Here is a 14,801-nt window from a genome sequence, read left to right as displayed (position 1 = left end):
TTTCTGTGAATGCGCCTGAGATCCTCTTGCAACTCCTGTGCCTGGGGCCCGTGGGTCCACTTGAGGGTCAACACTGCTTTTTTGGGGCTACCCTGGTTGTTCCAGGCCTGCCCTGACTCCCCTTGCTGTGGTGAGTCTCTGGGTCCTTGCTGGTCCAAATCGACATCGAAGTTGACCATCTTCGTGGGTTACTGCTGACAAGGCTTGTTGGTGCTCCCGCCAGACACCGACCCCTCAGCACTCGACATCCTTCATGGGACAGCTCTGTCCGGGTCCTGGTCCACGCAGCTGAAGAGTCAAGATTACCGTCGACACACCTTAAGCACCTGACATCGGTGGACATTCGTCTACCGAGCACCTGGTCACTTCAAAGTGACCCAGACTCTGTCCCCTCTGCTTTCAGGTTCCTTTCTACAAGAATCCATGTTTGGATGCCACTGGACATTCTTCTCACATCCAGCAGTGGCATTTCTTTGAGGCCTTCCATAGAAAATGACAAGGGTTTCCGACGCCACTTCTTGCCTATTCACCCGGCTCCTGTGGGATAGGTATCTCTGGTACAAAGGTATCCATGGGTGGGGTGGCTCTCCAACCTCTTAAGTTCCAAGGGAATTCCTCGACATCCACTGCGAAGGGTCCTTAACCTTCAAATCTTAAACTGCGATTTACCCATTGAACTGTATGGAGCACACAGTCGTGTTCTCACTCTGCACCCGTCCTCCGTGGGGTCCACACTTACTCACCTTGTGTGGTTCCTTGGGGTCCAAGCAATTCTAAAACTTCTAGACTAAGTCTATTCTGAGTTGTTGTTCTTATACCACTTATTTAGTATATGGTTTGGTCCCCCCCTGGAGCCCTCTGTGTATTGTGCTATTGTGTTATTTGAATTGTGTTCTATCCTCATGTAGGGATACTAGAGATAGTTCTATAGAATAAATACATATTTTTATAACTACTGTGTGGTTTCCCTTTCATTTAACCAATACTATAAGGTTGCAGTCTGGTAAAACAAGCAGCTTAACATTCCTCCAAGACTTACCCGCTGGTAGGAGGAGCAGTGTGCGACCATATGGATTTCTATTCCTCCAAGACTTAGCCTAAAGTCTTCTGTCTATAGCTACCACTAGGATAGCTTTCTATAAAGTTTATCTTTAACCGAATCACCATAAGGGTTGTTTGTACTGGTGCAAGGTGCCCACAGCATATACCAGGCCAACTACTAACACATGGGAATCTCTGTTCTGGTGCTGAATTTTGCTGCACGCAGTCAGAGTGAGGCTGAATTAATCTTTCACCATGTGCCTGGACGATTGTGTAATTTTACAATTAAAACTGCACTGTGCAACCCTGGCTCCAAGATCTGGTGCCACCAGATTCAGAGATAGGCAGTCTAGTTGCAACTTGATCTGCGGCTTGCCAATGTCAGAACCCCAGTGAATGTTTTTATGGTTGACTTTCAATCTGTCCCTACAGAACATTCAGAGCCTCCAGTACAACTAACAGCCCAAAATAATATTATTTGACCAGTTCTCTCGCGCTACTTCACCATGCAGTGCCACGGGTGTGGGAAGTGTTGTGGGGCACAGACTGGGATTAGAGGTTCCTTCAGGTCTGTGCATATCTTTGGGTCTGTGCCTGTGACTATGTTCCTGTGTACAAGGTTATCTATTTGTTCGTGGGCCTGTGTTCTGCTAATAGACCTGCATGCCTATATGATGTTAGACATTTGGGCTACCTTTCTCTTTCTAACTCTTCTTTATTCTCACCGAAAGGGGTGTGAGTGCTCATCATCATGTGTGAGAGCATAAGGAGTCTGTACAGGTTTTTAGAGACGTTCCACATCCTCATTTCTTCTTCCTGCGTGTATGCTATAGGGAGTGTCTGTGGCTCCTTCAAGCCAAAGAGAGCCTGCGCTGGTAATTATAGAGGATGGCTCCTTGAAAAACGTAGGGAGGTCTTAGAGTACTGTTTATGAGCACCACCAGGTGTTGCCAGTCTTGAAACATTAAATATGAGGTCATCCTAAGATTGCTTGTTAAATATGAAAAAACTATGTTGTGTAAATGTATAAAATGCATGTTTTCTTTGTGGTCACCACATAATTTTTATCTTTTGCTGAGCCTTCTACATTTACTGGGTTTTCACTCTGTCCGCTTAACCCCTGCTAACCAACAGTTGAGTGCTGGTGTAGCCAATTCAAGCATGGTTGAATTGATATACTACTAATTGGTATATTTAACTTACCTAGATGTCCCTAGTATATGGTATAAAGTGTACCCAGGGCCTAGCAGAAAAATGCCACTAGTGACACCTATTGTGCCATCCATTACAGTTGTAGTGCAAACTTGCCTTCGGGCCTGCACTATGCAGCTTGACTAACAGTGTAAAAACTGCAATCCGACTTGCATAATAAATACAGAACAAAACATCTCTTTTAAATATTAATAAGCCACCTCTAGCATTTGAAAAGGTATGAAATGGCTCCCTGAAGCTACATGATAGGTTGCTGTGATTGACAATTTAACCTGAATGGGCAGGTATAACTCCTTTGAGCTTCACAAAAGGGGAGAGGGTGTGAGGATCCCTTTTGACATTACAGTGTTAAAGGTTGCTTTAGTGTCAACTCCTGCTTGACAGGTCTGCTGGATTTACATAGAACACTGGAGGTACACTTGTGAGGAAGTGAAACAGGATGTCAAGACAATTCTCATGTATCCTCTATTTGGTTGCTGTAAAGTCCTTCTTTTGTTTCACCAGACTTTTGTCTCTGGGTTTATTGGGGGTACAGTAGCTGCTGCAAGCTGGATATTGGTGTTAGATATGGAAGGACATTAGGATTACCATAATACTTTCCCCTCACTCAATAATTTGATAAAATTGGCTTTTTAAAACATAGTCTCAAGTGTTACTTTATACAACCATTTTACCAGGCCACTAGCCTTATTTCAGAGACCATGTTTAGTGTTGGTGGAAGACTTTGCCATCTCAGGAAATGGCCATAAATGGGTAGTGTTGGCACTGAAAATGTTTACTTCATTGGTTAGGGGATGCACAGAAGTCATTCCCACCTACTAGCTCATGCATGCCAATAGTAAATGTGGCACCTCCAGACACCCACTTATAAACATTTTCTAAACCTGGAGAGGAACAGAAGAGGACTGGACTTGTTGTCTGTAACCAGAGAGGACCCCCCGAAGGACTGGTCCTGATCTCTCTTGTTCCCAGGACAGAGAAAGTGGACTCCAATGGTCATAAGGCTGTCCTCTTGTTCCAGCTACATGGACACAACAGCTATCTTTTCCTGGAGGTACCCATCTGACCTGTGACACTTAGACCTGAACTGGACCCAGCAGTTGGACTCACCTGTGAGTCTCTAAGTGCCTCCACAAAGGTCATGGGGGGGGTTTAGAAGTGTACTACAGTTATGGATTGGTATTTAAAGGGCTAAAGCCAGAAGGTAAAATCTTTGACTAGCACAAACCTTGTTGATGTACTTGACCGGCTTTCCATCGTGGTCACAAGCAAATTGCACCTAATTTCCAGCCTACTTCAACCATTGACTACCATTGGCAGTTTGTACTTCTTACACTATGCCTACTTAATATTTTAAACATTCAAGTCTACGGGTCTCCTTATTGGATTGTTTTTATTTTGTTCTCATTTTGATTATTAAATGTTACTTTATTTATAATTTGGTTTGGGATCTCTATCATTTTTCATTATTACTATTTTGGTATTGCCTAACTACATTATACATTGCCCTAAATTAAGCCTGCCTGCTCTGTGCCATAGCTACCAGGGGGTTGAGCTTTGTTTAATTTAGTCACATTGAGGGTTCACCCAGACAAGGTCCGTGATTATTCCTTGAAGTGAGTAGTCACCCTGGCAAATAATAATCCAATTTATTACAGTAAACATTTAGAAATGTCAATTTATTTTCTACAAGTGATATAAAATAGTTTTTTTGCAGTAAACTATTAATGGTAACTTAACAACGTAGCTCATTAGGTTGGTGGACCTGGAGATGATATCTGTGTGTAACTTGCAGCCCATATTTTTGAATCACTTCTTGGCTATCTCAGACTTTCAGACTTCTCGAGTCAATAATATGGATACCATTAGATTAGCAAAGAGTACTGTGTAGTTCTACAGGGATATGCAAGCTATTTATTTTGGGAGAATTAGACAAATGCAAATGAGCTTCATGGAATTGTAGGAAAGTGTGTGAATCAATGAGAAAAAAATAACCTGACCACCAAAGTTGTTGAAAGTGCATCCTTTTTTCTCAAGTGAAATCATCATTATCTAATTTTCTAAAAAAATAAATAACTTTAGTAAGAATAGCGTAGCCATGCAACAAATATATATTTTAATGCTGCCCATTTCTCACAGGCTTTGCAGACTAAAGGTTTTTGATAATGTAAAACATGACCCTATACCTCTCATGAATTCCTTGGAGAACTGCAACCCCCAGTATAAAAGGATTAGGTATCGCCCCATTGTCACTGGTGAAACAAAGTAAATATTCTGTGTTATACACACCAGTTATCACACATTTAAAAAAGGTTCCATGTGAGAGGGAACTCTTAGAGGCATCTTTTAATCCTTCCAACTTGTTAACATTGTGTAAGGTTCACTGGGCTTTACAATGTACCATTCCCCACATATTGTCCCTGAACCTCATTGGGGTAAAGCCCGCATTGACCCCTCTTAAAAAAATATTAGATTCACTTTAATCTCTTCAATAATTCTTTGGGGAAAACTCAAATTCAAAAGTCTAAAAATTCCATTTAATTTCACACAACACACTTTACATGGATTATTTATCTCACACACAAGCCCGCCAACACACCAAAGGAAGAATAGCACCATAATGTAAAATATACAATAAAAGACATTTTAAAATCTTTTAATATTGAAACTTTATTATAAATAATTGTAGGACGCTAGAGACCCCTCCTATTCACACCACAATGGCCTGAATCTTTCCTTCATTTTATCATCACCAGGGGCCATGCCCCCATAAGCAAATATTCCTGGCTACGGGCCTGCTGTGCTTCCTCTCCAGTGGGGGGCTTCAGTTCTCTCAGTAGTTGGCGCTTCTTCTCCTGCTTTGGGCTTCAGTTTTCCCAGTAGTCAGTTCTTGCTATACTGCTGCGATATCAGTCATCCGAGTAGTGAGTGCTTCTTCTCTTGCTAATGACTTTGGTTCTCTCAGTAGCAGGAACTTCCTATCCCTCTGGGGGCTTCAGTTCTCCAAGAAGTCTGTGCTTTTCTACTGCTAGGGATTTCTGTTCTCTCAGTAGTTGGTGCTTCTTCTCATGCTGTGGGCTCTGATTTTCCCAGTAGGCGTTGCTTCTTCTCCTGCTAGGGATTTTTGTTCTCTCAGTAGTCAGTGCTTCTTCTGTTGCCATGGGCTTTAGTTCTCTCAGTAGTCGGTGGTTCCTGTCCTGCTAGGGGCTTCGGTTCACCCAATAGTCAGTGCTTCTTCTCCTACTAGGGGGTTCAGTTCACCCAATACTCTGTGCTATAAGCTTCGGATGTCCCTTTCTGTTTAACATCCACTGCAGTTGCTGGAAGTCTCTTGTGGCTCATAAGATCAATGCTTCACTTTTGTATGCACCAGCAGTCTCATCTTCAGCTGTGTCCATCATTTCTTGGTCACTGTCTCCCTGTCACGGAGACTGTCCGGAATAAAATAAGTTTCTCTTTTCCTTCTTGTATTTATGTGTATCCACTTTTGGGGGCATGTTACAAAGACTTCCCAAATTCCAACATGCAATTCAAAAACAGGAGTAACAACAGAGAATGATGATTCTCAGAATAATATGACAAGAGAATCAGGATTCATTAAAGACGCAGAGGCTAACATTATGCATAATCTTTTATTGCCACTCCGAAACACAGCCGCCCCTTTAACCCCTTAAGTGCTGCGTCGGGGCGTTGGCCGACGGCAGCACTACCTCCCCAGTGCTGCGCACGACCATTGGACGTCCATTCAGCACTAGTTCGAATGGATAGCGCAGCACTGGGGAGGGAATTGCGCCGCTCCTAAGGTGTTAAAGAATTTTAACAGAGAATAATCCAGAATTGGAACATCAATAAACAAGAAATGTCTCCTGCATAGAACTCTCCTCATCTTTTAAATGCAAAAGTGTAAAGACACTTCTCCATCCTCTTCAACTTGTATACTTTATGTGTTTCCTACTCCTTTAAGCCTGAGATTCTGCAATCAGAAAACACTGTATTAAAACAAATCCTCTTATTTAAAAACACACAGTATTATAATGCCATGTTAATTTCCTATTTTATTATAAATATATATATTAACAATACTTATTTAACACAATATAGAAATTATAGTCATATTTTCTATTCCTTTTTTTTAATGCTTTTTAAAAAATAATTGTATGCAAGGGCGAGGAGGGAGGGATTATGTTAGCCTCCGCATCTTTAATGAAATCGCTGATTCTCTTGTCATGTTAATCTGAGAATCGTTATTTCATTACAAGACCGGAGGATATCATTATGCATGTCGAAAGCCCTTCCGCACCATCTCGGACATACACTCAATCGGTCTAAAATAATGCTTTGCAAAAGTGCCATATTTAACCAATCGGCTGCTTTTAAAATGTTCTCCAAACTTCCATTATACCAACAAGACTTACTCAACATTGCTCCCCTAACTGAATGACCTTTACATTTTTCCACATTCACTCCTGCTTGCTCCATTGCACATTTCACCTACCTTGAAATTGTTGCTGTACTTACTGCTTCATATGGTTTAGCAAAAGAAATCAATAACTGATACTCACCGTCTATTCTGTTCTCCAATTCTCTACATTCATATTCTTTTAAACAATCAACCAGACATAACTTTTTACGTTCCTCATATTTCAGATAAAATATTTAAGTTGACATTGCCTTAGTTCTTTTACGCATCTCAATAAACACACCATCAGGACTGAAATTCCTAGTGTTTACCTCCAGACATTTCACATCTGATTCTCTCCTACATAATATGAGTCACAAAAGTGGTGCTAGCTTAACAGAAAGATTCTTATTATTCAAATGTGTATTCATTGGCCAATCAAGAAACAACTTTAAAACCAAATTTACATCACACAACACATCTTACCGTGCTTTAGTTGGTCTCATCAGTCTCATACTCTTAAGAATTCTACAAACTAAAACATTAGTACCTACTGATTTACCTCCTACAAAAATATGTCCTGCTGAAATTGCTGATCTATAACAATTTATAGTTCTACAACTTAATCCCTTTTTCGAATTTCTCCACTAAATAAATTAACAATGTCCACTACAGGTGACTCCATGGGATCCATATTCCTTTCCAAGCACCAAAAAACCCAAACGTTCCAAACTCCTTGCTATCTTTTCCTAGTTCTTGGTGCCTAAGATCCCTTGAGTAACTCTGCAGCCCCTTGAATGCTCTAGATCTCCTGACACCTTCCAAACAAGAAGGCTCAACATATCATTCTGTACCAAAGATGATCTTCTCCTTCCTCATTTATAAGCCAGCCTTTCTCTGCTTGATTCAAAAAAGGAATCTCTCATACCAATTCCAACACGGCTGGAAACCATGCCTGAGACATCCAAAAAGGTATTATCACAACCAACTGACATCCTTCCCTCCTCAACTTCAGAAGTACCCTCTGAATCGTTGCTAATGGAGGGAAAGCATAACCTTTCATCTCCGACCATTTTGCTGAAATGCATCTATCGTCGCAGCCCCTAGTTCTGGTAACCAACTGTAATCCCATATAAAAAGTCAATCTGGTTGCAAACAGGTCCACCTCAAAAGGACCTAAAATCTCATCTGTCTTCCGGAAATACTCTCTCGCCAGCATCCAATCGCTGTAATCCTTCACATGTCTCAAATTCCAATCTGCCACACCATTCTGTACTCCAGGAAGATACTCTGCACTTAACGAAATCTTGTGATCCAAACAAACATCCACAACTCCTTTGCAGCATATTAAAGTCTCTTTGGCCTGCAACCTCCTCACCGGTTTATATAAACTACTGCTGATATGTTGTCCATCTTCAACAAAACCGTGTTTCCCTATAACTTCTCCCTGAAACTCCTCAAAGCAAACAACCCCGCTGTTAGTTCCAGACAATTTATATAAAGATCCTTCTACAGTCCTGAACAAGCACCATCTGTCTCCAGAGCCCCCAGACCTGCTCTCCATCCTAATAGATTGGCATTCGTTTCCAGAACATAATCTGGAACTCATCCAAAAATCGCCCTTTCGTTCCATGCTTCCTGACTGGGCAACCAACAATCCCATTCTTCTTTCGCCTCTTGGCTCAACCTCACTCTGTCTCCATACCATTAACCTTCTCACAAGTATTCTGCCTTCACCCTCTGTCACCCATGATAATGCAAACATCCTGGAAATATAGCCTGCATCAAGGAAGAAAAGGACCCTAGAATCCTTGAAAAATCTCTCAAAATCATAGACTCCTTCCACAAAACCTCTTTCTTTATCATCTTCACTTTCTTTTCTGGTAACCTTAAAACTTCTCCAACCGTGTTTATTCTGAACCCCAACATCTCTAGATTTTGAGATGGTACTAGAATAGACTTCTCTTGGTATTATCAAGAACCCTAAACTTTCCAACATATCTATAGTCGTTTGGAGTTGTGAAACCAACTCTACTGCATCCTGAGACATGAGTAAAATGTCATCCAAATAAGCAATCATACTGAAGAGGTGTGGCGCCACAGCCAGGGCGACTGACACCAGACGCTGGGGCTCACGGTTCTATCCCCGGCTCTGGCGTCAGGGGTCTGCCCAGCATCATGTGACTCTGGGCAATAGCTCGCTTAATCTTCCCATTGCCCCCAGCGCCGGGATGCCTTCGGGTAGCTGTGCGCTTTACCAATACTGGATTTATTTACAAATACTGGATTTAATCCCCTCTCTCTCAAAAAAGCTACAACTACATGCATCAACTTTGTGAAGCACCATGGTGCCGAAGACAGACCAAAAGGGACACACACAAAATGAAATAACTGGTTCTTTCATTTGAATTGTAGAAATTTCTGACTCTCTTTCTTCCTCGGTATAGTAAAGTAAGCATCTTTCAAATCTAACTTCACCAACCAGTCCTTTGACTGTAACCAGGCCCGTAGCCACGAATATTTGCTTAGGGGGGCATGGCCCCTGGTGATGATAACATGAAGGAAAGATTCAGGCCACTGTGGTGTGGATGGGAGGGGTCTCTGGTATCCTTCAATTATTTATAGCAAAGTTTCGATACTAAAAGATTTTAAAATGTCTTTTACTGTATATTTTACATTATGGTGCTATTCTTCCTTTGGTGTGTTGGCGGGCTTGTGTGTGAGATAAATAATCCATGTAAAGTGTGTTGAGTAAAAATTAAATGGAATTTAGAAACATTTGAATTTGAGTTTTCCCCAAAGAATCGCTGATGAGATTAAAGTGAATCTAAAACTTTTTTTAATGGGTCAATGCGGGCTTTACCCCAATGAGGTTCAGGGACAATATGTGGCGAATGGTACATTTTAAAGCCCAATGAACCCAACACAATGTTAACAAGTTGGAAGGAATAAAAGATGGCTTTAAGAGTTCTCTCTCACATGGAACCTTTTTGTAAATGTGTGATAACTGGTGTGTATAAAACAGAATATTTACTTTGTTTCACCAGTGAAAATGGGGCGATACTTAATCCTTATATACTGGGGGTTGCAGTTCTCGAAGGAATTTATGAGAGGTATAGGGTCATGTTTTACATTATCAAAAACCTTTAGTCTGCAAAGCCTGTGAGAAATGGGCAGCATTAAAATATACATTTATTGCATGGCTATGGGACTCTTACTAAAGTTATTCATTTTTTTAGCAAATTAGATAATGATGAGTTCACTTGAGAAAAAAGGATGCGCTTTCAACACAACTTTGCAGGGCAGGTTATTTTTTTCTCATTGATTCACACATGTTCGTACAATTCTGTGAAGCTCATTTGCATTTGTCTAATTCTCCCAGAATAAAATGCTTGCATTTTACATGTTGCCTATGCATATTTAGATATGCCTTTTCCATATCCTTGTAGAACTACACAGTACTCTTGGCTAATCTAATGGTATCCATGTTATTGATTCGAGAAGTCTGAAAATCTGAGATAGTCAAGAAGGGATTAAAAAATATGGGCAGCAAGTTATACACAGATATCAGCTCCAGGTCCACCAACCTAATGAGCTAGGTTGTTAAGTTACCATTAATAATTTACTGAAAAAAAACTATATTATATCACTCGTATTTTTATTTTTGACATTTTCTAATTGTTTACTGTAATAAATTGGGTTATTATTTGGCAGGGTGACTCTTCATTTCAAGCAATAATCACAGACCTTGTGAGGGTGAACCCTCAATATGACTAAATTAAAAGGGAACTCAACCCCCTGGTAGCTGTGGCACAGAGCAGGCAGGCTTAACTTAGGGCAATGTTTAATGTATTTAGGCAGTACCAAAATAGTAATTTTGAAAAAGCGTTATAGATCCCAAACCTTATAATAAAATAGAGTAACATTTAATAAACAAAATGAAAGAGAATACAAACAATCCAATAAGGAAACCCGTAGACTTGAATGTTTAAAAGATTAAACAGACATAGCATTAAGAAGTACAAACTGCCAATGGTAGTCATTTGTTGAAGTAGACTGAGGTGCAATTGCTTGTAACCGCGATGGAAAGCAGGTCAAGTACATCAACAAGGTTTGTGCTAGTCACAGATTTTGCCTTCTGGCTTTAGCCCTTTAAATCCCAATCCATAACTGTAATACACTTCTACCCCCCCCCCCCCCCCAGGACCTATGAGGAGGCACTTAGAGACTCACAGGTGAGGCCAACTGCTGGGCCCAGGTCAGGGCTAAGTGCCACAGGTCAGATGGGTACCTCCAGGAAAAGATAGCTGTTGTATTCATGTAGCTGGAGAAAGAGACCAGCCTTATGACCATTGGAGTCAACTTTCTTTGTTCTGGGAACAAGAGAGAGCAGGCCCAGTCCTTCAGGGTTCCTCTCAGGTTACAGACAACAGGTCCAGTCCTCTTCTGTTCCTCTCCAGGTCCAGACAAAGTTTATAAGTGGGTGTCTGAAGGTGACACATTTACTACTGGCATGAGCTAGTAGGTGGGAATGACTGCTGTGCATCCCCTAACCAATAAAGTAAACATTTTCAGTGTCAACCCTACCCATTTTTGGCCATTTCCTGAGATGGCAAAGTCTTCCACCAACACTAAACATGGGCTCTAATGGCTGGGTGTGTGAGGGGAGAGTATTATGGTAATCCTAATGTCCTTCCATATCTAACACCAATATCCAGCTTGCAGCAGCCCTGTACCCCAAATAAACCCAGAGACAAAAGTCTGGTGGAACAAAAGCAGGACTTTATAGCAACCAGATAGAGGATACATAAGAATTGTCTTGACATCCTGTTTCACTTCCTCACAAGTGCACCCCCAGTGTTCTATGTAAACCCAGATTACCTGTCAAGCAGGAGTTGACAATTAAGCAAAATTTGACACTGTAATGTCAAAAGGGATCCTCACTGAGGTACTGGGTTTTTCAGAACCGGTACTGATCCGGTAACCCAGCGGTGTCAGGGGCAACACCCAAAGACCTCGAGTACTTTCCTGATTCAGACCACAGAAACACGAGTCTTCTAGGTGAAGTCAAAGATGTAATTTATTGAATGCAACCAAGTAACAAGCGTCCTAGAAGTACAACAACACGGTGTGTATATTCTCAGGAGACTGCTAAAATTTACAAAGCCTGATTTCTTCTTTTATACAGATTTTTAAGCTTCAGGCAAGCATTCTTAGATTTACAGTGCAAACATTCTTGGATTTACAGTGAGCTATTCACATATTTTCATTACAAAGAAAAAGCAGAGTCATGATGACAAGTCCACATTTAGTATGTCCAGTTCGTGATCAATTACCCGGCAAGGCCCAACATTCTCATCAGATATCGGTGTACCCTCAATAAAACCGGGCTCCTCCTCATCATAAAGCAAAAGAAGAGAAAAGAGCAGGGACAGGTGTGAGCAAGATTTGGGCGGGGGTGTGTGCGATGGGAACAGTTTATGGCCTGTTGTGCTTTGATGCTATCTCGTTCGGCCACTGGGAGAGGAACTGACCAAACAGGTTTGGCTTGGGGCAATGGTTCCAGCTTGCCCAGGTCACAGAAAAGTCAATTAAGGTGTATGTGTCCTTTGATATCGAATTCAGCTGTCGTTACAAGCCTATGTGAAGGGCAACTCACAAAATGGCTGCCAAGCGTAAAATGGAACCCAAGGGTTCAAAAACGAAAATGGCGATTTCGAGGTGAAATCGTTACTCGATTATGGCGAAAATGCTTGTGCATAGTGTACTAGCCATTATCGGTCTTTTGACACCAAAATCGTCATGCTACGACAAAGTTTGTTGCACGAGTCCAGAATTTTTCAGAACTACAAACCCTCCTTTTGCCCTTACATAGGCAATTTAACCTAATCTCATGCTAGTCTGAGTCCAGGTCTATATTCCTAAAGTCATTGAGATGTTGCTGCAACATCATTCTGGTACTTAGTTCGTCTTTTGACACAGGCTTCCCTACACATGATGTAACACAGAGGCCACATATTGCAGGAGCGAACTGCACGCACAGACAGAACAGGAAAAGAATGGCTAAGACCATCCCAATGACCATCAGAATTTTCCATCCCCAGACGGATATCAGTTCCCAGAACCATCCCATGAAAGACCAATCTCCTTTATCCACATGAATAGATTCGGAAATTTTATGCAGTTTGGAGATGGCCTGGTACACTGTTGGAGTGTTATCTCGAATAAAGACACAGCAACTCGATTGGATCAGTTTACATACCCCACCTCGGTCTGCAAGTATGACATCTAATGCGACCCTGTTCTGAAGGGTCATAAGACGATCCGATTGGAGCTCAGCAGTCAAGTTACCAAGGGCACCAGCAGTTTGAATTACTGTGGATTCAACCACCCTTGCTAATTGCCTTATGTTTCTGCTGTTAACCATCGGTCCCCAGAACGGCAGAAAACCCTTTGCGAAATCCCCAAATTCTTGTCCTGCAGTGTCTTCATTATTCAAGACACCTCTAACTATCCTTGTCTTATGGTAATCTGCCGCTGCTGTGTAGGTGGGAGGCAACAGGAACAAAACAAAGCATGTGCCCGAAAAGTCAGGGGGCAACCATGTATAGGCTCTATCATGACAGATGAAATAGGTGCCCTTAGCTGCTAAAAACGAAGGGGAAGTCTGAGATGCAAAAACATACGTTTCAGTACAGACACTCTTCCCTAACTGAGCTCTGGGATTCTTGCCAGTACCTTGCAGACACAGATGACCCTGGTGGGGTACAATCCAAATCGGGGGTGATCTTTTAGCTTGCTGTTTCTCACTCAGAGTAGCTCCGTATCCGGTCACGTTCCATCCTATGTATACTAACGTCTCATCTCTCGGGATAGTCTCATAGGAAATATCTTCCTTAATCATATCTACTATACCCTTAACTAGAGCACTATTCTTAGGATTGTCTGTTACAGAACGTAGGGGGTAGACTTCATGTGCATAAATGAACATTGTCCTGTATGCCCACACAGAACCATTGTGACTGAATGGCAGGACCAAGTAAGGGATACCTTTATCCGTTGTGTGGGGCATAAGTCCACACACCCAACAGTTAGTCGTGTTCATTACTAGTTGGTGTTGGTGAAAGAGCTGAATGAAGGAGTTATTAATGAACTCTAATCTCCTAGCTGACTCATGTTCAGGAAGGGGTTGAAAAGAATGTGCAGAGACAGTAGGAGGAGGTATGGGCGATGTAGTCGGTGCAAAGGTCACTTGTAAAGAAAACAGTACATATCCTATTAAAAACATCATTGCACTTAATAACAGGAAAATGCATAATAATAAAAAACGTTTCTTTGTCATCAATCCACATATTCTTGTTTTAAAGTTCACAGCTTTGGCAGGTCTCTCCATTTTGAAAAACTCCATCCTCTCTAAGTTGCTGCCCGCGGTGGGAGATTGATTCTGCTAAGGAGTGCTTCTGTTCAGTCCAGGGTAACTCCCTTAGACCAACCAGAACTGTCGACCTAAACGTCTCCAGCTGCACTCCAAAGACTGTGGCAACCGCGACCCTAGCAGCGGAACCCGGATGGCGGTTTGAAAAAACAAAAATTAGCAAGTTTCTCAGATGGGAGAGCTGCACTTTCAAAAATAGTTATTTAGGGGGGAAAAAATTATTAGTCCAATTTTATTCGTTCGCATTTCTCGGCCTCAGATTATACCGTTGTTTTCCCGGTATTGTATGGTCTTGAAACAGGGCTTCAGGTTCTGTAGTGTCCAATTGGGCTGATGATGGTACGGCTGGTTGCAGAATATTGTCACTCTCTTGTTCTGTAATTGTTCCTTTCATACGAGCATCACTGAAAGGGATGAATCATGGCACAGATTCAGTCTCTGAGTCGGCGACACCCTCCTGGACCCACCGGTCATAGGGCAGAGGTAGAGGGATCCGTTTGCAGTGGGTGCCGTGAATCCAATGTTTTTTACCCTCCACTCGAACGGCAGATCTTGTCGAGAGGAGGACTAAATGCGGGCCGGTCCACCGGGGCTGGTCATTCTTTGCTCGCTGGAAATTCTTGACCAGTACCCAGGATCCAGGATCGATAGGATGTCCTGGAGTTTCAGAGGCCTGAGGCAGAGCGTCGTGGACCTGTTGGTGTAAAACACGCA

The 14,801-nt window shown here is 41.9% G+C and overlaps 1 protein-coding gene across 1 annotated transcript; it reads right to left on the bottom strand.

The window, feature by feature from the left end:
• Positions 1-12,548: 12,548 nt before the first annotated feature.
• LOC147718418 (syncytin-B-like) lies at positions 12,549-13,556 on the bottom strand. The gene has a single exon (XM_086966714.1). It carries the CDS (start codon positions 13,554-13,556, stop codon positions 12,549-12,551), a length of 1,008 nt encoding a protein of 335 aa, XP_086822840.1.
• Positions 13,557-14,801: the final 1,245 nt, after the last annotated feature.

This window comes from Lissotriton vulgaris, chromosome 4_1 (assembly GCF_964263255.1).
Source record: "Lissotriton vulgaris chromosome 4_1, aLisVul1.2, whole genome shotgun sequence".
Lineage (NCBI taxonomy): Eukaryota > Metazoa > Chordata > Amphibia > Caudata > Salamandridae > Lissotriton > Lissotriton vulgaris.
The sequence above is the reverse complement of the archived record's forward strand: the minus strand, read 5'-3'. Positions and strand labels throughout refer to the sequence as shown.

Coding starts and splice junctions, on each gene's coding strand:
- LOC147718418 (XM_086966714.1), bottom strand. CDS start 13,556: ATGATTAAGGAAGATATTTCCTATGAGACTATCCCGAGAGATGAGACG.